The following is a 21,553-nucleotide window of genomic DNA, read 5'->3' as shown; positions in this document are numbered from 1 at the left end:
ATCTTGCCTCAGGAAGACAGAGCTACTAATTAGAAGAACAATAATTCGGGCAGGCGCTGTGGCTCACGCCTGGAATCCTAACACTTTGGGAGGCCAAAGCGGTGGGATCATGAGGTCAAGATGTCGAGATCATCCTGGCCAACATGATGAAACCCCATCTCTACTAAAAATACAAAAATTAGCTGGGCGTGGTGGCGCGCGCCTGTAGTCCCAGCTACTCGGGAGGCTGAGGCAGGAGAATCACTTGAACCCGGGAGACGAAGGTTGCAGTGGGCCGCGATCGCGCCACTGCACTCCCGCCTGGCGACAGAGCGAGACTCCGTCAAAAAAAAAAAAAAAAATCAAGAATTTCAGAAAACGTAGCCTGACTCCAGATCTACCACCTTCCACCACTGCGCATTTCTCCTTCAAAATACGTCCCCTAACCATTCGCTTCTCCCCATCTCTCCTGCCACCACTATTGCACACCCGGCTAAATACTGTCCTATACGGTTTCTGTTTCCACTCTTGCCGCCCTAAACCATTCTCCTTTGAAGGCCTTCTCGCCACACTCCAGTCACATGGCCTGCTTTCAGCTCCCGCCCAGTCTCTGCCGTTAGGCGCTAACTAATCCCTTCCGCTTCTGCAGGCTCTGCTTTTCCTTCGCGTCGGCCGAGGTTATCAGCTCAAAGCCTCCCTCCTTCGAGACGTCTCACCTCGCTATACTAGCCAAAGGCGCTCTCTCTTTACATTCTTTAATTTCTTTTTGCTCTAGCCACAAGGCCTGCATGACGGCGCCAGTTATTTGTGGCTTGAATGAATGACTGAAAGACCCTAGGTGAATGGCGCCCCGACAGCAACCACCACAGGCGATGCACCCTCTTCCCTCAGCCGCCGCGGTGCCCCGGCGTACGCAGGCTAGAGGAGGAAGCGGGCCTTGGTTGCTAGAGGCAGCAGCGGGAACCGCTGGGCGAAGGGGAGGGGGCCACAGGCTGCCTGGGCAGCGCAAGCGCACCTCGGCGAGGCGCGCACGCAACCCGCAATCCGGGGACCCGCGGGCGGCTCGTCCCTTCCCCCACCCCCAGCCGCCGCCGCCGCCCGCGCTTCGCAACAAAGCCGGCTGCGGAGCCACGGTCCACGCCGCCCGCCCGCGACCCCGCCGCCCCGCACGGTGGTCGGAAAGTCTCTCCCTTACCAGCCTTCGCTTCCTGGTGCCCAGCTCTTAGGACCGTGTGTGACTCTGGCCTTCCACGGAGACAACAGAGAAACGCACTGCAACTCGCATGGAGGAATCGGCGAAATGGCTCCGACCGCGGCGCGAGGGGGCGGGACTAGCGAGCGTACGCATGCGCAGAACGCGCGCCGGGGCGGGGGATGGTGAGGGCGCGCCAATGGAGGGGGCGGGGCTCAGCCACCTCGCGGCGCGGAAGGGTTTCGTTGCTAGGGAGATGCGCTGCGGCAGGCGGGAAGCGGGCCAGGCCTGCTACTCTAGATAATCCGCTACCCGCGATAATCCGCTACCCGCTTTTGCGCATGTTAGGGATTTGACGACCTGTAGCATTCTGATGTAGCAAATGTTTCGCAGGGTCTGTCATAGGGATCTCTGGTGAGAGGAGGTTCCCTTTGAAGGCAGAACTGGAAACCTTGCTGCTAACTGGGTAGGGTTGTTGAGATAATTACATGAAATGGCATATGAAGGGGAGGCTTAGTTCAATACCTGGCACGTAGTAGGTGTTCAGTAGGCGTAGTTACTGTATTGATTCAGATAGTCTCAACGCCAACGTCTCTTGAAAGAAATAAACTGGCCGGGCGCGGTGCCTGTAATCCCAGCATTTTGGGAAGCCGAGGTGGGCGAATCACTTGAGGTCAGGAGTTCGAGACCAGCCTGGCCAACGTGGCGAAACCCCGTCTCTACTAAAAAAATACAAAAATTAGCCAGGCATGGGGGCGGGCGCCTGGAATCCCAGCTACTCAGGAGGCTGAGGCAGGAGAATCGCTTGAACCCCGGGGTGGGGGCTGGGGGGGCGGCGGAGGTTGCAGTGGACCGAGATCACACCATTGCCTGGGCGAGAGGGCGAGACTCCGTCTCAAAAACAAACAAAAAACCATGAAAGAAATAAGCTTAGTGAAGGCGGGCATTCTGCCTGGCTAACGCTGGTCACTCTCTGCTGTGCCTGGAACATTGTAAGTGCTCAGCAAACTAGTTTAAGGTAGGAATAAAATCTGCAAGGTTGCTTTTGTTTAAATTGGATAAACTTTTGTGTTCCAAGTCTTTGGAATAATTGTATCTTTAATTATTATACTAGTCGTCGTTAAATTTTGAACTCCAGTGCTTCCCATGAAGGTAATGATCTCTGGTGAGAGGAGATCATTTCCAGCTGGGATTGTTCCAGGGAATCCAGGCTAATCAATTATCTGGGCTCATTATATCTATGGATATAATTCACCTCTTTCCTTATGTTTTTGTTAATCCTTCTAGCTCACAGTGATCACTCCCTTTAAAACTGTCATTCTTAAAATCAGCACAACATAGTTTAGCATTTACTCATTATTTTCTTCATGTGATTGTTCTCTTTAAGAATAAAATCATTGAAGGAAAGACCTTAATTTTTTTTTTGTACCCTTCAGGGTGTTGAAAGCAGCAGGGGCCTAGAAGACATTAAACTGATACCACAGAAATACAAAGGATCATTAGAGACTGTTATGAACAACTATATGCCAGCAAATTGGAAACCAAATGGAAATGGGTAAATTCCTGAACAGATACAACTTATCAAAATTGAACCAAGAAGAAATAGAAAACCTGAAAAGACCAACTATGAGTAATGAGATTGAATCAGTAATATAAAGTCTCCCATCAAATAAAAGCCCAGGCCCTGATTGCTTCACTGCTGAATTCTACCAAACAGTTAAAGAAGAACTAATACCAATTCTTCTCAAACTCATCCTATGAGGCCAGCATTACCCTGATACCAAAACTAGATATGGACACAAGAAAAAAAAATCTATAGGCCAGTATCCCTGATGAAGATAGATGCAAGAACCCTCAACAAGGCCAGGTGCGGTGGTTCACGCCTGTAATCCCAGCACTTTGGGAGGCCAAGGCACGTGGATCACCTGAGGTCAGGAAATTCGAGACCAGCCTGGCCAACATGGCGAAACCCCGTCTCTACTAAAAATACAAAAATTAGCCGGGCAAGGTGGTGGGTGCCTGTAATCCCATCTACTTGGGAGGCTGAGGCAGGAGAATTGCTTGAACCTGGAAGGGGCGGAGGTTACAGCCAGCTCAGATCGTCCCACTGCACTCCAGCCTGGGTGACAGAGTGAGACTCCATCTCAAAATAAGTAAATTAAGAGACTCAACTAGCATAAATGAATTGCAAGTCTTTTATAGTATATAATGAGCACAACAAAAGTATCAATATATTATATGGAAATACATTTTTCAAAGGTGGATCTTTAGCTTCCAAGGATTAAGAATTTTGTTATTGAGTTGGTTCTTCATTCAGGCTCTGCACCTGAGACCTACAGTCCCCTGGGATTTGGGTCCGAGGACTGGCATTACCTTTGTAGGTGGCCCTTGGCAACTAGCACTGTCTAAAATCTTAACATTTGCAGATGAAGCCTTACAACATGTCCCAAAAGTATGGAAAGTGGGCCGATTTCAACACAACCATTACCTGTTCCCAGTAGCTGACCAACTAGGGAGATTTCAGAGGTTAATCAAGCAGGACAGAGCAGGGTAGGGAAATTTTTTTAAGCTTTATTATAAAACAGGTAACTTTGTCCCTATTAAGAATTTGGAACTGAGGCTATAGGTCACTTATGATCAAATAATGAAAGGTCTGCTTCAACTGGACTACATAACATTTCACATTTACCTTTTTGACTAGAAATAACAGATGAAAGTTCACTTAGTTTGGTGGGAAACAAGAGATACAAAGATATCTTCTTCTCCAGGATGAAACTCCTAAAGGTAAATGTTCACTGAGTACCACTGTCGCTCAAATTTAAGACATCTGGAGTTCCTTTGAGCATAGTTCTGCTCTCATATTTCCAATCACTTCATCTAGACTCCTCCTCAACTTCTCTTCCTCTGTGTGCACTCCAATTGCAAGTCATGCCCAGGTTCTATTCTTAGCACTCTATATACCCTCTACCTGGAGAGTCTTATTCTTCCTATATTCCAACCACCATCCATATGCTGATATGGACTGAATATTTGTATCTCCCTCAAATTTGTATGCTGAAGCCCTAATCCTCAATGTGATGGTATTTGGAGATGGGGCTTTTAGGATATAACTGGGTTTAGATGAGGTCATGACAGTAGAGCCCCCATGATGGGATTAGTGCCCTTACAAGAGGATGAGACCAGAACCTTCTCTCCTCTGATATAATTACCCACATAAACCTTCACATATTGAAGAGCTGGTTGATTTCTTAACAAAGGGGTCTCCAATTCCTGAGCTGCAGACCAGTACTGGTCCATGGCCTGTCAGGAACGGGGCCGTACAGAAGCAAGTGAGCGAAGGGCGAGCGAGCATTACCACCTGTCACATCAGCAGCAGCATTAGATTCTTATAGGAATGTGAACCTTATTGTGAACTGCAGATGCAAGGGACCTAGGTTGCGTGCTCCTTATGAGAAAATGCCTAATGATCGGAGGTGGAATGGCTTCATCCTGACACCATCCCTCCCAGGCCCCTGGTGCGTGGAAAAATTGTCTTCCATGAAACCTGTTCCTGGTGCCGAATAGGTTGGGGACTGCTGGTTTAAAGGACTGATGACGCTTTTAATGCAGTGAGTGACACAGATGAAGTATATAATGTGAATTCCAGCAGAAATGGATGAAGAGACTGAAGAACAGACCCTATCTGATTCTTTTTAAAATTATTTTCTTGTTATATAATTATGGTCATTCAACAGCTAATTTCTATTAGACTTCTTTTTTATTGCTTGTTGTACATAAGTGAATATTTGTCTTTTCTATAAGCAATCATAACATTGGAAATCATTTTTCTGTCTCCATTTTATCAGTTTTTCTTGAACCATTTGTTAATCTACAAGTTCTATGGCTATATAGAAATCTATTCACATTCACAGGATTTTGCAACATGCTTTGCTCCATTTTTACAGTTGTATTTGCTTTCTCCATATTTATTCTACAGGAATTAATTTATAGTTTGGCTTGCTTCTTAGTTATGTAGTCTTGAAATGCCATATTCACATTTGCTTTTATGGTTCCCATATTAAGTTAGTTCAGGGCTTTATTTACCCATGCATTTGTATATTTGAGCATTTTTGTTGCTTGCTTTATACAAGCTTTAATTGAGACTAATACATGTCTTTCTTTTCTTTTTGTAGAGACAGGGTCTTGTTATGTTGCCCAGGCTAGTCTCAAACACCTGGCCTCAACTGATCCTCCCACCTCAGCTTCTGAAAGTGCTGGGATTACAGGCATGAGCCACCACAAGAACACATTTCTATAAGGTTATGGGGTTTTACTTTTTTCCAGTGTTAATTAGTTTCACATATCTAGAATTTATAATTTCTTACTGGATACTAGTATAGAATTACTGTATTTATTTACCTGAACAAATTAATGTTTCCCTCTACAAACTACTTTAGAAAGATTTTCAATAAAGGTAAATGGGACGTAATAATCTATTAAGAGAAAATGACTCAGAGTGGAACCTGTAGCAAAATATAAATTTGCTGTCTTTAAAAGACGAATTGAAAGCAAAAGATTCCAAAAGCTTAAAAAAATGGAGATGCCCTAAATAAACTTACCATTGAAAACAGAAAATGTTGAATACAATAAAAAAATGCATTGTTGTGCTGCCAAGAAAGAAAATGCTTTAGAGGTAAACATTAATGAAGTGAATGAATGAATCCAGAGAGGCAAGAGAACCCTGACGTAAGCACCTACCCTGAAAGGGTCTGCTGAGTTTTAATGAACTTGAGCTTCTTTTTAATAAAAGCTGCACTGGGGTTTAGGAGAAAGGAGACAAAAGAGACTGCCCAACATGCAGAGGCTAAGAGGAGACCTACACATAAGCCAGAATGCCTTATATCTTCAGTGAAAAGTGAACAATAGCAACAATGAAAAACCAAACCAACCAGAAGAGGGGAATAAGGAAACTTGTCTATCAAAAACTAGATGCTAGGTAGGAAAAAAAAAAAAAAAAAGGACTCATTTCCTATGATATCCAAAAAAGCCTCAAGTCAATTATTTAAAGTGTTTATTAATCAGCAGAGATAAATCACTTAGAAAGATTAAAATTATATTCTCTTTGGTGGAATATTCTTCTATCCAGACCTCAAACAATTCCTATAAAATTCCACTGAACGTAAGCTCAAGTTCAAAAAATCATAAAACAGGTGAGGATCTTAAGTACCTCTGATGAGTGGCAGGGTATAAGTGGCTCATGTGGGTGATCCCAACACTTTGGGAAGTTGAGGTGTGGGATCACTTGAAGCCAGGAGTTCAAAACCAGCCTGGCTAACATAGTGAGACCCTGTCTCTGTTTTTAAAAAACAAATAAAGTCCAATGAGTTGAGTGCCAGCAGAAAAAGAAAACTGACAGATATCTATAAATATTTTAGATACTCGAATTATCTGTTGCTGAATAGAAATATACCTTTTCCTCATTATTACGTTTAATTCACTCCTGAAAACCCTACTGCTAAGTGAAAAGCCACTAAATGAAAATAATATTTTCACTGGAAAATCATGATGCATTCTGTGTAAACCCAAGAAAACTAAACAAATTCAGACCAAAAAAATCAATTTTTCCAAAGACAAGCTTATATAAACAAGTTGAAATAAAGACAGTTTATTTACAAACTATAATGTAATGAAGGCTTGTTGTAAACTTTCTTCCTTCTTTACCAATTTTTCAGTCTTTAGGGGGGCCTATAGTTATTTTACACTCTAAATTTATAGCACTTAAAGTTACAGCACAGAAAAACACTGTGAGTTTAATGTTCCTGTGGCTTACAACACCTTACAGGAGCTGGCTCCTTTGCAGTCGCTTTACATTAATCACTTCCTACTCTTTCTCATTGGTGTCTGAGCTCTGATTCATTGGCTTCTGTTCAGTTTTCACACTCCAGACTCTTCCATGGCTCAGAACTGTCAAATATGTGGGTCCTACCACCTGGAATGCACCCTCTGCTACTCTTCACCTGACTGGTTTCTTTCCAACATTCTAATTTCAGATTAAGTGTAATGGACCCAGAGAAGCCCCCTCTTACCACCTTGTGGAAATTGGTCCCTCTTCTGCACCTATATTTAGTGTTTTAATTGAATGATTCTGGAGTTCTGCTCAAATTGGGAAGTCAAACCTGATTGAGGTTATTACCTTAGGAAAAGGACAATACTAATTGGTCAATGTTCAGGGGAGTTCAGATAGTAACTGCAACCTGAAGACCAGCTAGGCCTGTGATATGGTTTGGCTGTGTCCCCACCCGAATCTCATCTTGAATTGTAGTTTCCATAATCCCCATCTGCTGTGGGAGGGACCTGATGGGAGTTAACTGAATCATGAGGGTGGTTACTCCCATGCTGCTGTTTTCATGAGAGTGAGTTCTCACAATATCTGATGGTTTTACAAGGGGCTTTTCCCCCTTTTGCTCGGCACTTCTCCTTGCTGCTGCCATGTGAAGAAGGATGTGTTTGCTCCCCTTTCTCCCATGATTGTAAGTTTCCTGAGGCCTCCCCAGCCATGCTGAACTGTAAATGTCTTTCCTTTATAAATTACCCAGTCTCAGATATATCTTTATTAGCAGCATGAGAATGAACTAAAACAGCCTGTGAATATTATTTGCCACTCTCACTAACATGCTTTAAATGTGCCCACTCATTCAAGCTCTGAGGGTGGATTACTTTGTTTCACCCTAGTCTGAGGATTCTCAAGAATGTAGTATGTGGTCATTATCCCACCTCCTTCTACCTGAGGTAGGATAACTTTAAAATGGTGCAAACTGGACTTGGACTGTAGACCATACTGAGATGCTGATGCACTTGCCCGCTTGTGGGAACCCACTTCCCCATGACCTCAAAGACAACCTTGTTTTGTGTGCTTGCTGATAGATGAGAAGGCTTGTCTCTCACACCAAAGGCTGGCATTTGTGACAATTTCTGTGCCTATAGGGCCTAACCCAACATCTGGCTCAAACATGGGACGCTGATATTCATGAAGGGCATTCTAGCAGAATATATCAGAGAAAACATATCAGAGGTGAACGTGTGATTGATGTATAATCTCCTTAGGTGGTCCCTCTGGAATAAAACTTCAACACTCTCTGTAACTGGTCTACAGATAAAGGTAACACATCCTGTGGGATATAGTTCTCTATGTATTTTGTTGAATCCATTCCATTATATTTATTAATTGTGTGATTAAGACTTAAGAAAATGCTTTAGGGTTCTCCTTCTGGTTGTGTAACTTAAAATGCTAAAATGTATTATATATCAAATAATTTCCTAAGAGTCACCAAGGGGGTTCACAGAGAAACTACGATTTGGGTTTTTTTGTTCACCCAGATAGCCATTTCTCAGCCCCAGGAACCCAAAGTGTGAGGTAGTGCTCTGCCTCTACCTGGGGCTTAGCTCTGCTATTTGCATAATTTTGGTTCCAAGTTTCCCTCTTACTTTCACTGGAGGAAATTGAGGGTTGAGCCAGCATGTGATAAGGGAATGGTTAAATGGCTTGGATGTGTTGTTTCCTCTACTTGATTTGATGGGTTTGTAGATCCAACTCCATCTCCCCTGTATGAAAAGCCTTGGTGAGCTCAGGTGGGTACCTAAGCTTGGGTTGCAGTCACTACGCAAAGTCCCTCAACCCAGCCTTAGACATCAACCTCCTAAGAGTTTGGATTTTCCGTGCCCTTCAGGTGATCAGAAAGAAGAAATTTCTCTCAAGTTGTGGCAAATAACCCTTCTAGGAAAAAATATACATTACTCCCACTGCCCCCCACCCTACTGCCACCTCACCCCCATGGCATTTTCCTACGTCTTTGAATAAACCCAAGAGAGATCCTAAGTAAAACCAATTCCTAAAATCACTCCTGTCCCTCCAACCATCCCCAATGGACTGATCTCAGATTTCTATCTTGAAACAAAGAGGCTGGAAATCAGCTTTTAGTACTGTGTTGAATGAAATATTTCACATGCCATTACTGTAGTTTTAATGTTAAAAACAATTTAGGAATATATTATAAACAAAACAATAAGTTCATAGTATTCCAAAATTTTACTTGCTAAGTGCACTATTAATAGCCTACTGCTATATGTATTCATTTCTAAGCTACTGGATGTTAACAGAGCTAAACTCAGACCTGGTCATTTTAAAATCATATCTCCCTTTATGTTCACAAAAGCTCATTAACCATCTTAAAAATCCTCTAAGCACTGACTTCACAAAAGCAAAAATAGAAAAATAGTTATTTGTTTATTGGATACCCAAGAATTAATTTTAAAATTTAAATTTGGCTTTAGTATCATTAAGTAAGGATATCACATCCTCAGAACCAAAAACTAACAAAAAACTCATTTTCTTCTTTCAGGAAATTAACAGCTAAAAAGGCAAAAAGAGGGTTGAGGATATATAAATATAACAACTTTTAACTAGCTAATTAAAGAGAGGATTAGCAAAGATAATTGAAGTATACTTATAATTTCAAATTTGCATTTTGAAAAAGTGTTATTTTTAATTCAAAGAGATTAAAATAAGGAGCTAAACTGATATGAATTTCAAATACTCTTTCTCTGCCAATGACCAAAACAATTAGAGATGAAATGAAAACAAAATCTTAGGTAATTAACAGACTGGATAGTCAAGTTTAAAATCAGTAAGGGTTAACTGTCAATATACTTTGATATCAGAAAGCTTACATCAAGGTTTGTTAGAAGGGAGATTAAACAGTTGTTGATATGTTACACAGAAAGAAAAGAGTAAAAGGAGGTATGGAGAGAAAGCTGTGAGTCCTTTGGGTCCTCCCCAAATCTTCTATCACTAAAGAAAAGTAACTGGTTGCAAGTGTGACAGGATAGTAACAGTAGCCTCTAGGCTCACTGCAGAAAGGAAGTCGGCCTTTGATTTCAGTAATTTAGGGTCCTGTGGGAGAGACAGTCTTCTCAGTGGAGAAAGGGGAAGATTGTGGTGCCTAGAGGAAGAGCCCTTTGGTTCTTTGAAACTTTGAGTTTTCTGTATAGCAAAAAGTGGAGACTTAAATTCATCTTTGGGGAAGACCTTTTCCTTTGTTATGAGAAAGCTGCCCTTTACTTAGTTATAGGAACTGAAACAAGTCCTCACCTGACCCAACGTTTCTGAAGAGAGGAAAGTGGTGACATCGAAATGAATTCAAAAGCATCCATTCTAGAGTTAGACTGAGCAACCAGATGAGCTGGTGTATTTCGAGTCATATATAGTTGAGACATGTTATAGTTTGGTATTAAAGTGCCTGTCTAAATGCAGTAGCTCAGAGTTTTCCTAGATTCCAAATGAATATTTATTAAAATGAAGACATATTATAGTGTTTTAAAATTAGACAACTTTAAAATAGGATTAGGAACCAGAAATTGAGATGAGAGCTCCTAAAGACAGATGGAATTAATCAATTACAATTTTCCTCTTGATTCCATTTTATCCATATAAACAGAAATTTCTCCACAAAAAAATCTGTGAAATGAATGACTTAGAGTTGTGACTCCTAGAGTTTTTGCCCCTTCACAAAATAAGACTTTTTAAGGCTCACAATAGGTACCTCAATGCTTGTCGATTGATGTGACACGAGTTCATTTGCTAGGAGAGTTTATTCAAGTTCATCTAAAATTCCCTGAGAAAAGAATGCACTATTTAAGGTAGATTATGTCTCAAGGTACAAAACCTGATTTGATAGAGAGGCACTAGCTGCTAGCTTCCAAGCTTCCATCCTTTAAATCAGCGAAAGAAAGGAAATCCAGGCTCTTCAGTTTAGCTTCAGCACTATCAGTAAACTCCCTGGAGGCTTTCTGCAGTGGAAGCCGGGGTGGGCCCATTGGAATCCCAGAGACCAGAGTCATGATGGCTTTGGTCTGTGACACTCCAAAACCTAGACAGGAAAAATAAATTAGGAAACATGACTGGTACTGTCTGTCTCTCCACAAACATCCCAAAGAAGGAGATCATATGCTAACAGCAACTACTACAACAAGGTAAGATTAAAACAAAAGATGGGAACATTTCTAGTCAATATGACAGATGAGCGATCATTTGAAATCCCTCTTCCTGCTTCAAACACATAGAAATGCTGGAAAATTTTAAAAGTTGATCACAGTAAAAGAAAACGAAGACTCAAGGTTAATCTTAAACCCAAGAAGGAGAAGCCAAAGGTGTCAGGAATAAAGAGGTCAGAAAGGTGAGGAGAAGCTGATGCCAAACAGCCCTTGAGGATAATCTGATTCAGGAATATACTATTGTTGATCAAAGGAGGTAGGACTTTATTGCCAGGATGAAATTTAGTTTAAGCTTATTTAGGAAGTCCCTGAGAAATGCAGTACTTAAGGTGGCTTATGACTCAACGCTGCTGTTTTCATGCTGGTGTTATACGGCTGGGATGGCAATGGAAAACGAAGCCTTAGATCTGTGCATGGTGAGAAGTTGGAATTAAACTCCCTATGTAAAACCGGTAGTCAGCCTTCTATGAAAAGCAATAAAAAAAACCCAGCCCACTGGTCTGGGGATAGGGAAGAAAGCTTGACTTCTACTAGGCTTGTGGATGGAAACGATCTCATGAAAGAAATCTCAAGCCTGAGCCAAAGGTGAACGCTGGATCCCAATGTACGTTACACACTTAGTATAGGTACTATACTAAGAAATTAACCCAAAGACTGGTTAGAACTGGTGGAACTACAGTGTCCTAGCAGAAGCAAATGTAAACCCACTTGATAGGGTACCTTACAACCTAATGTTCAGTGGGTTACCCAGAAAACAATGGTCTCTGAAGAGGAGCTGAAAAGCTAAAAATTACAAAGCGCATGAAGATAAGCAGCAGCATGAGAACTAGCACATTCAAAAATGGCAAAACTTACATCCTAATAGTAGATGACAGAAAATTCTGAAAGAGACTTCTCAGAGATAAAAGGAGGAATAGAAGTCATAGGCTACAAGAAGAATGGTAGAGTATAAAACAATCAACAAGAAATATTGAAAAATATATATATTTAGGGAAATCAAACAGTGAAAACATAGCTAAAGAATTAGCGATTTTCAAGGTAGAGCTAAGGAAATAATCCAGAATACAGCATAGAAAGATATGTTAAATATTTTTTTTTAAATTGAGATACAGATTGAGAAAATCCAAAATACAACTAATAGACTTTCAGAATGACAGATTTGAGTAAATGCAGTCAAAACATTCTTTACGGATAACAGAGAATTTTTTCAGAACTAAAGAAAGACAAAGCCTTCAGATTGGAGAGGCAGATGGAAGATCAGGTACACTGTTAATATGTAAAAAGCATAACTAATAATTATCCATCATAATCCCCAATCCCCATCTTCTAAAATGTCTGTAATTTGTTTTCTTAGCTGGCTATTGCTTTCAGATTCAAGATATAAGAACTAACTTTCTTTTGCTAAGTTAACTTAGTTACAGTAAAAACTGAGCATTGGGAAGGAAAATATTAGCCTGATTGAATATACAGTAGGCCTCCCTTGTCTGCAGTTTCACTTTCCATGGTTTCAGTTACCTGTGGTCAACTGCAGTCCAAAAATAATAAGATATTTTGAGAGACAGAGAGACTGACCACAGTCATATAACTTTTATTGCAGTATATTGTTATAATTGTTCTATTTTATTATTAGTTACTATTTATCTCTTACTATGCCTAATTTATAAATTAAACTTCACCATAGGTACGTATGTACAGGAAAAAAACATGGTATATGTAAGGTTTCGTACTATCTGCAATTTCAGGCATCCACTGGTCATCTTGGAACATATCCCCCTGAGATAAGTGAGCACTACTGCACACATCAATTTTTTAGTTTGTCTAAAATTTTAATAGTTCAATACCTATTTTAATGTGCTTTAGGAACATAATAATTATCACACCAAACCCACAATTTTGTGAAAACATTGCTTAGAACAAGGGAACAACAGGTAGTTCACAGCACTGGAGGCACACAAATGTGCAAAAATCATGAAAGTGGAAAAACAAACAGAATGCCCTTGAGGGAGGAAGAGAGCAGGTTGAGAACCCTACAAGAATGAGGGGCATAACACACAAGAGGTGCTTGGGAGAGAGGGAGGAGTTGCCAGGATTATGCAGAACACTGACAGAGAGCAGGGAGGCCTGCCAAAAATAAACTTAAAAATTTTCCTGCATTAACGCAGATTCAATTGGCCCAAGGGCCAATCTCTTGCAGAAGAAGAGTGGATGGTGGCATTTGTCATTTGTTATGAGAGATTTAAGACACTCTGGAGAGGTTTCTCTACTCAAATTCACTGTATTTCTCCCCACCACTGCTCCCCAATTTTACTTTGTCATATTATCCAAACCTCTATCCATTTAAGCTTACTTGTGTTAATAAACTCTGTTTAAATTGTAAATACTCTTGGGAGAGCTGTCAATCATTCACAACGTAGTAAGATCTGTATTTAGACTGCCTTCCTCCAAGCACTTAGGCTGAAATCAACCTCAATGCAGTAGTAGAATTTTAATAAGCAGAGGCAAGTAAAGGGAGGGAGTGCTGACGGTTTAGGAGAGAAAGAATGGAAAATGGGGTAAGTATGTGCTAAAATGGAGAAGGCTGCCAAAGATTTTCCAACTAGGTTTACTTCACAGTTTTATATGGTTGGCCCCGAGGGCTAATAAGGGAAACAGAACTCTGCTTGCAGCAGACCATTAAAAGAGAGTTCTTGTTGAACCCTCAGAGAAAGTGATGGTATTCCATTTTCTTTACAGTCTCCAGCAGCAAACAAAGCAGAAGACATGTGGCACTTACCTAGTTTGACCACAAAGTTGATAAATCTCTGGATACAAAACTAGAAAAGAACAAACATATCTATAGTTAGTATTATTGAACTGTGTAAACAATGTAAATAATGTAGAAGTCAAATTACAGAAACCCTAAAAAGTTTGCACACCTTCATTTACTAAAGGTCTGTCAGAGTGGAGAAAAATAGCCAAGTGAAGATGACTGGGATCCATCCAGGCTAAGGTAAGATCTTTTCATACATGTAGGCTTTACAGAATGGGCCCATGCAGAAAAGAAGCTTCAATGATGGAATTCTACAAGAGAGTAAAGATGGGAATCACACCCCTTATCCATCTAGCTTACATAGGTAAACTTATCAGTTGGTGCAGTGGTTTTTAAACTCAGGTACATATAGCTCTGGGGTACCTTCCAGGATGCCTAAGGAGCACGTGGCCAAGGTTAAGATTTATGGGAATCAATTTCTAGATCCTCAACTTCCATAAATGCTGTTTTCTAAAATTGATGAGCATAAGAATTGGCGTGAAGTGGAGGTGCAGGTTGTTGTAATTTCACTCATGTAAATAAAACAGAGGGCACTTAAGTACATTAAAGTGAACGAGATCAATTTAGCCCTAACTTTTCGTCTGCTTCTTCACTTGACTAAAAGCTCTTTAAGAGCAGAAACCACCTTCACTGAAATTATGTACTGAGTAAATAAGACTCGCTCACACGTGCCTTCTTAAGAAGAAACAGAGAATGTGGTAAACTAAGTTCCTTACCAACATCGTTTTCAATGGGATGTTTTATTTAGAGTGGAACTAAAAGGGGAAAAAAGATGGAGACTGGATCAAGCAATAAGAGAAGCCATTGAATGGAAGGGTCAACATTATAGCTGCTTTAGTCTACTCTATCTATGATTTCCCTGTTCTGCTCAGAACAGGTTAGAATTTTCAGAAATAACTTTTCTAGGAAACTGGGCAGGGTGGCGGGAACCATCAGTGCAAGGAGATGGCAGAGTATGCACAATTCATTCTTCTTACCCTTATCTAAACCAAAGTCTTGTCAATGTTTAGTTGATCTGGCATAGCTTCCTAGATCCCTACCTTGTTCCTGTTCTTAGTTTCAGCTGGTCTGAGGATAGATAAAGGTGAATATTACATATGGTATTTAAACTTTAAGGAAGAAGAAGATTTATAATGGCTCAATTTTGAGGCCTATGGGTAGGGAATAATTAACCACTCTGGATTCTGCTTCTTCATGTTCTCTCTGGGCTAGGGCTGCAGGTCACTCCCTTTAACCCCCAGGATGCTTTGTACTTCTGATCTGTAATCTCTGAATACCCTGATGGCAGCCTGTCCTGTTCAGAAAGATACCACAGCCAAGCTTTATTAGGACCAACCACTTGCTTCAGTCAGGTCTTTCCATTCCCACTTATTTTCTTGGGATACACCTCTCAACCACTTATACTATCCTGAAAATCCTCATGCCTCTCAGACCCCAAAAGTCTTGCTCTCATGTCTACCCTACTTTCTGCCACTTCATTCCATTTACACTTTAGAACCATGTGTTAGAACCAGATGTTAGCTGGGCATGGTGGCGTATGCCTGTAGTCCCAGCTACTCAGGAGGCTGAGGCGAGAGGACTGCTTGAGCCCAGGAGGATTCAAGGCTGCAGTGAGCTATGATCACATCACTGAGCTCCAGCCTGGGCAAAGAGCAAAACCCTATCTCTAAATAAAAAAGAACAAGTTGTTGAGACTGTTCCACCCTTCAACTGAGGCTCTTCTTTCCCTGGATGGCTAGGCTGTCCTCCATGGAACATTCACAGCAGCCACTATGTCCTCTGGAGTCTTCCCAGCAACATATCAGCTTCTGCTGGGTTTTTTTCCTGTCTCAAATCCTGTATCTACTTTGGATCACTCACTAGGCTCTTATTTCTTTCCTGGTGGATGTTTCTAGTTCTCAGCACATTTCCAGGGTGAAAAAGACTGACCTGCCCTGACTTTGAATGAAGCCTTCCCCATTTTAGGTTACCATCTTCATAGCTTCCTCATATTCTGTGATAACTCTGGTGTGATGTCCTCAAGGGAACAGCCTGTGGTCATTTTCCCAGAAATCTATGGCCATTATATTATAGTCACAAAAGTACTTTGAAGATAGAGTAAAAATAAGATCCTTTCTAGGAGGAAGAGAGGAGCCATCCCTGTATGGGTCCTGTCCTGATTAGACATGTCGGGAACACAGAAAATGGGGACAGCTTTCTTTGGTTTTAGACAAGAAAAAGTACAAAACAGAAGAAAGGTAAAGAAAGAGGCAGCTGGGCAATAATGAGGGCAGGCATGGTAGAGAGAAGAAAAAGAATCCTCAAGTGGGGAAGAAAAAAGGCTGTGATTTATGGGAAGGGAAGAAAACGTTTACCTGATAGTTCAGGGCTAAAGAGAGGTCCTTTCGTTCAAAAGCCTCCAACATCTGGTTTGTCTTTTTTCCCAGGTAGTTATAGGTACTGGCAAGACAATAACAAATACTGTAGGTTCAATAACTCAACAGGAAAGGTCCAGATCTTCAAATCCCTCTGCTGTTTAAAAGGGAAAAAATACACCTAGTCCTCCTAAAGTCTTTTTTTGGGTCCTAATCTATTAGGGGATCAGACTGTCTTCAGTTCTGAGTTTTCCAGCAATACTAAGCAGCACTGCAGAGAAGGGATTGAGACAAAAGGGGATAAAGGAAGAAAAGCGGAAAAAAGATAAAGAAAAAAAATGGAGGTGTCTTTGCTAGCAAGCGACTGAGGCCAGCTCTTGCCCTAGGGTACACACAGGTGCAATGCTAGACAAGAACTGTGGATAAAATGTAGCATCTGAGGTGAGTCCTAAAAGCCTTATGCTGAAACACTGGGTGGACGGAGCACCATGAAAGCAGGGGCAAATCCTAACAAATTACCCATATTCCTTGCTCATGGGTATATTACTTAAAAACTAGTTTCTAGATAGTAATATTAATAATAATGATAATAAAATGAGGGATCATTTACTAAGTGCCTATTATATTATAGGTGCTTGACATAAATCATGTCTAATCCTTGTAAAACCCTGCAAGGTAGGCCTGGTTTTTATTTTGATTAAAGAAGGGCTTCAGAGTTTCTACAAAAACTTTCCATTGCTTCATGTTGTCTTCTATAACAATTCAACAAAAATGAAGGTGAGAATAGTTATTTGATCTGATAAAATATTTTTGTGGACTTATAAAACTCTCCAACTCTACCTATAAAGATAAATATCTTAAATAAATCACTGAATTCTTAGAGAAACCGGCAAGGTAAAAGGTTATAGAAACTCATAATAAGGATATTTCCCCAAGTTCTTTAAATTCAAATGGCTTCTCCCATAGTAAGTCGGTATCAGAATATGTATTTATCTTGATGTACCAATAACAGAAATGTTGTTGGACTTATATATGTAGAACCGGGGTCAACAGCAAGGAATTCCAGGAATGTGAAGCTCACGTTATCTTCTGGTAATACAGTGAGGAAGAACAATGTCTGAGGAGCTTCAGAATACTAAAATTTGAATCCCAGTGGTCTTAGGCTTATCCTTGGTTAGACAGAAAGGTGATTATAGCTAGGGAGAAATGAAGTTTAACCAAATGTACTTGCCTTATAGATTATGTTGACAAAATTAAAATGCTTAGTATGGAGGCCAAAAAGCAGGAGCCAAAAAAGTAAGACTTTCCAGGCGGAAAAAGGTTTAATGGTGATACGGTTTGGATCTGTGTCCCTGCCCAAATCTCAGGTTGAAATGTAATCCCCAGTGCTAGAGGTGGGGCCTGGTGGGAGGTGACTGGATCACAAGGGCAGTTTCTCATGGTTTAACATATCCCCCTTTGTGCCATTGTCACGATAGTGAGTTCTCGTGAGATCCAGTTATTTAAAAGTGTGTGCCACCTCACTTCCTCCCTCCTGCTCTGGCCACGTAAGATGTGCCTGCTTAGCCTTCCACCATGACTGAAAGTTTCCTTCAGAAGCCAAGCACATGCTACCATGCTTCCTGCACAGCCTGCAGAACTGTGAGCCAATTAAACCTCTTTTCTTATACATTTCTCAGTTATTTCTTTATAACAATGTGAGAATGAATTAACACATGTGGTCAGCAAATACAACATTCAAATTTCCTCAGTAGAAATAGCCCTGTAGTTACAATGGCTGTCATAGGCCATCTTGGCTTGGTGAACAAGCCATTTATATTATTCAACTCAGTCACTCTTCCTCACAGCCAGGCTCACCAAGACGTGTTATAAATGTTATTTTGCTCCCCTGGTACCTTTCAGTTAATGCAAACATTTAATTCAATCTGCTTGGAAACATATTCTAATGAATTAAGTTAACATGTGCAGTGGACATGCTAATTGAATTGCCTGTCTTTTGCTAAGTAGGCATTGGGCCACATGATTCTGGTTGGACCTGACATGGACACTTGCCTAGGCAGTGCTATCTAATGATGTCCCAAAATGCCACGCTTGGGCAGCCATAATTGGCCATGTGCATGCTGAAGCAGAGAAAGCCCATTTGGATACAGAGAGAGAGAAGAGAAATAAAGAGATGTGCAGAAAGATACAGTGGTTGGTCTCTCCAAAAAACCACATATGGAAGATAATCTGCCTTGGGTGTTGAGATTCTGCAGTTCTTGGCTTTTATCTTCTCTGAGGCCTGGTTTTACATCCTCCTCTTGGGCTCTATGTGGTTTCCCAGAATTTTATAATAACGTATCTTCTTGTACATAAGGTAGTTTAAATGGGTTTCTGTTACTTGTAACCAAATAACTTCTGACAAAGATAGAACTCACAAAGTGTGAGTCCATCCTTGAGACACTGGTCACCAGGGTCTATAGCACTAAGCGTCAGTTCCCGCTAAGGTCTAGGCCCTGTGCATGTGCTCAATTCATGTGCTCATGTGTCTCACCTCTGACTGCAACAGATGCTTCTAAACAATGACTGAATTTCTTTTTTATCCTTTTTCTTTTTTTTGAGATGGAGTCTTGCTCTGTCACCCAGGCTGGAGTGCAGTGGCTTGATCTCAGCTCACTGCAACCTCTGTCTCCTGGGTTCAAGTGATTCTCATGCCTCAGCTCCCAAGTAGCTGGGATCACAGGTGCCTGCCACCATATCTGGCTTCTTTTTTTTTTTTTTTAGACAGAGTTTCGCTCTTGTTGCCCAGGCTAGAGTGCAGTGGTGTGATCTCAGCTCACTGCAACCTCCGCCTTCCAGTTTCAAGCAATTCTCCTGCCTCAGCCTCCCAAGTAGCTGGGATTACAGGCAGCTAATTTTTGTATTTTTACTAGAGACAGGGTTTCACCAGGCTGATCTCAAACTGGTGACCTCGTGATCCACCTGCCTCAGCCTCCCAAAGTGTTGGGATTACAGGCATGAGCCACTGCATCCGGCCCATTTTTTAAAAGTTTTAGTAGAGAGGGGGTTTCACCATGTTGGCCAGGCTGGTTTCGAACTCCTGACCTCAAGTGATCTGCCTACCTTGGCCTCCCAAAGTGCTGGGATTACAGGTGTGAGCCACCATGCCCAGCCCAATGACTGAATTTCTAACAAACAACTAAGCACTATTTAATCCCTTTCACTGGAAGAATGTGGAAAAGAAAGGAAACTTCTATTAGAAAGGATACAAATGTAAGAAATACAGCTACTTGGGCCAGGCGCGGTGGCTCATGCCTGTAATCCCAGCACTTTGGGAGGCCGAGGTGGGCGGATCACGAGATCAGGAGATCGAGACCATCCTGGCTAATGCCGTGAAACCCCGTCTCTACTAAAAAAATACAAAAAATTAGCCAGGCATGGTGGTGGGCGCCTGTAGTCCCAGCAACTCGGGAGGCTGAGGCAGAAGAATGGCATGAACTCGGGAGGTGGAGCTTGCAGTGAGCCGAGATCACATCACTGCACTGCAGCCTGGGCAGCTGAGCAAGATTCTGTCTCAACAACAACAACAACAAAAAAGAAATACAGCTACTTTGGTGATGAATACCTTTATGGGGGACTTTATAATCATTGTGAAAAAATGAGCCATGCTTACCTGCCCACTGCTCCAGTTGCTCCCATCACCAGAGCACTCAGCAGTTGCTAATCAGAAACAAAGAATATTCACTTTTATAAAAAAGAGAAAGAAAAGAGATGCTACTATATAAATAGCTACACAAATTGTTTTGGAGGGAACTGACCTGCTGCAACATGCTAGGGGGTGACTTACCTCATCCACCCCAAAAAGGAAAGCAAACTGTTGCTGGCGATTCTGGTCAACACACTGCCCGAAGTCTAAGAGATCTGTATCACTGAATTTCAGCCCTCGGAAGGTGGGGATCTTATCCTGAATCCCATCCAACAACTCCTCAGCACGAACTGCTCAAAATAACAAGTACCTCATCAATCTGCACATCTCCAGGAAATAACATCTCATATAGTGCCACGTATCTGCAGTGAGCTGCCACAAGCTGCTGTCAGCCAGAACTGACTGCAGACTAGGCATAATCACTTCTCCCTGACTAGCAGCTCCTATGTACTTGTCCAATTATAATCCTAAACTTCCCATTCCTTGAAGGCAGTAGATGGATATTTGTGAAGTGTAAATATATATTTGGTCTTAGTCCCTGGTTCCTGAGACAAAGTACCTAAAACCCTTGTAGACAGGGGTGCTAGGAGAGTATTTTATTCTAACACTTGGTCTTTGACCCTTATTCCTGACACAGAGCTCCCAAGACCTTTGTAACTTCCTGAGAGATAGGAGCATCTGACACAAATCTCCTAAACCCCTTGGAATCTCCAAAGTGATATGTGTATTTCTGTATGCTACGAAGTTTACTGATGACTAGATCTCCTAGATAGCCTCAGGATGAGGGCTGGTTGCCAGGGGAACCAACTATGTACTTAGGAGGGTTGGAACTTTCAGTCACACGCTTGGCCTCTGGGGAGGAGAGCGGGGCTAAAGATTGAGTCGATCACCCATGGCCGATGATGTACTCAATCATGCCTACATAATGAAGACCCCATAAAAACTCAAAAGGACAGGGACTCTGTGTTGCTGAACACATGAAGGTGCCTGGAGGATGGCTTGTTCAGAGAGGGCATGAAACTCCATGCCCCTTCACACATATATTACCCTATGCATCTCTTCTTCTGGTTATCGGTTTCCTTTGTAATAAATGAGCAATAGTAAGTAAAGTGTTTCTTTGAGTTCTGCGAACTGCTGTAGCACATTAATTGAACCCAAGGAGGAGGTAATTGGAACCCTGATTTATAGCCAGCTGGTAGGAAGTACAGGCCACAACCTGGGACTTGAGATTGGCATTGAAGTGGGGGCAGTACTGTGGGACTAAGCCCTTAACCTGTGGGATTCAATGCTAACTCCAGTAGCCAGTGTCAGAACTGAATCCAATTAGAGGACACCCAGTTCGTCTCTGATGAAGAATTGGTTGTTGGTGGGGAGAAATGCCCACACGCATTTTGGTGGCCAGAGGTAAAATGTTTTGCGTTGAGTGCTAAGTATGAAAGTAGAGAACAGGAAAAGCAGTTTTGTTTTTTTTTTCCCTTCAGAATGTTTATAAAGTACAGCCTCCA

The 21,553-nt window shown here is 41.7% G+C and overlaps 2 protein-coding genes and 1 long non-coding RNA gene across 9 annotated transcripts in view; 1 reads left to right on the top strand and 2 right to left on the bottom strand.

The window, feature by feature from the left end:
- Positions 1 to 1,327, bottom strand: part of DHX9 (DExH-box helicase 9) — a 48,712-nt gene extending 47,385 nt beyond the window's left edge. The window contains exon 1 of one of the 2 annotated variants that reach the window (XM_010368925.2): positions 1,175 to 1,327. The gene's annotated coding sequence lies outside the window, so the exon portion shown is untranslated. The remainder of the gene's footprint in view (positions 1 to 1,174) is intronic. The other variant, XM_010368926.2, reaches the window with a different exon arrangement.
- On the top strand, positions 1,040 to 6,841 carry LOC104666827. The gene is made up of 2 exons (XR_004058684.1): positions 1,040 to 1,319; positions 2,608 to 6,841. It is a non-coding gene; the product is annotated as an uncharacterized LOC104666827 (long non-coding RNA).
- Positions 6,842 to 9,671: 2,830 nt separating this feature from the next.
- NPL (N-acetylneuraminate pyruvate lyase) overlaps positions 9,672 to 21,553 on the bottom strand; it is a 39,849-nt gene continuing 27,967 nt past the window's right edge. For 5 of the 6 annotated variants that reach the window (XM_010368922.2, XM_030935422.1, XM_010368920.2 and 2 more), the window contains 5 exons: positions 20,190 to 20,338; positions 20,016 to 20,062; positions 16,364 to 16,448; positions 13,974 to 14,013; positions 9,672 to 11,076 (listed from right to left, as the gene is read on the bottom strand). In XM_010368922.2, the coding sequence (XP_010367224.1) occupies positions 10,892 to 11,076; positions 13,974 to 14,013; positions 16,364 to 16,448; positions 20,016 to 20,062; positions 20,190 to 20,338 (506 nt within the window). In that variant the 3' untranslated portion in view covers positions 9,672 to 10,891. The remainder of the gene's footprint in view (positions 11,077 to 13,973; positions 14,014 to 16,363; positions 16,449 to 20,015; positions 20,063 to 20,189; positions 20,339 to 21,553) is intronic. The other variant, XM_030935424.1, reaches the window with a different exon arrangement.

The sequence above is a fragment of the Rhinopithecus roxellana genome, chromosome 8 (genome assembly GCF_007565055.1).
Source record: "Rhinopithecus roxellana isolate Shanxi Qingling chromosome 8, ASM756505v1, whole genome shotgun sequence".
In the NCBI taxonomy this organism is placed as follows: Eukaryota; Metazoa; Chordata; class Mammalia; order Primates; family Cercopithecidae; genus Rhinopithecus; species Rhinopithecus roxellana.
Note: the sequence above shows the minus strand (reverse complement) of the source record. Positions and strands in the feature narration are given on the sequence as shown.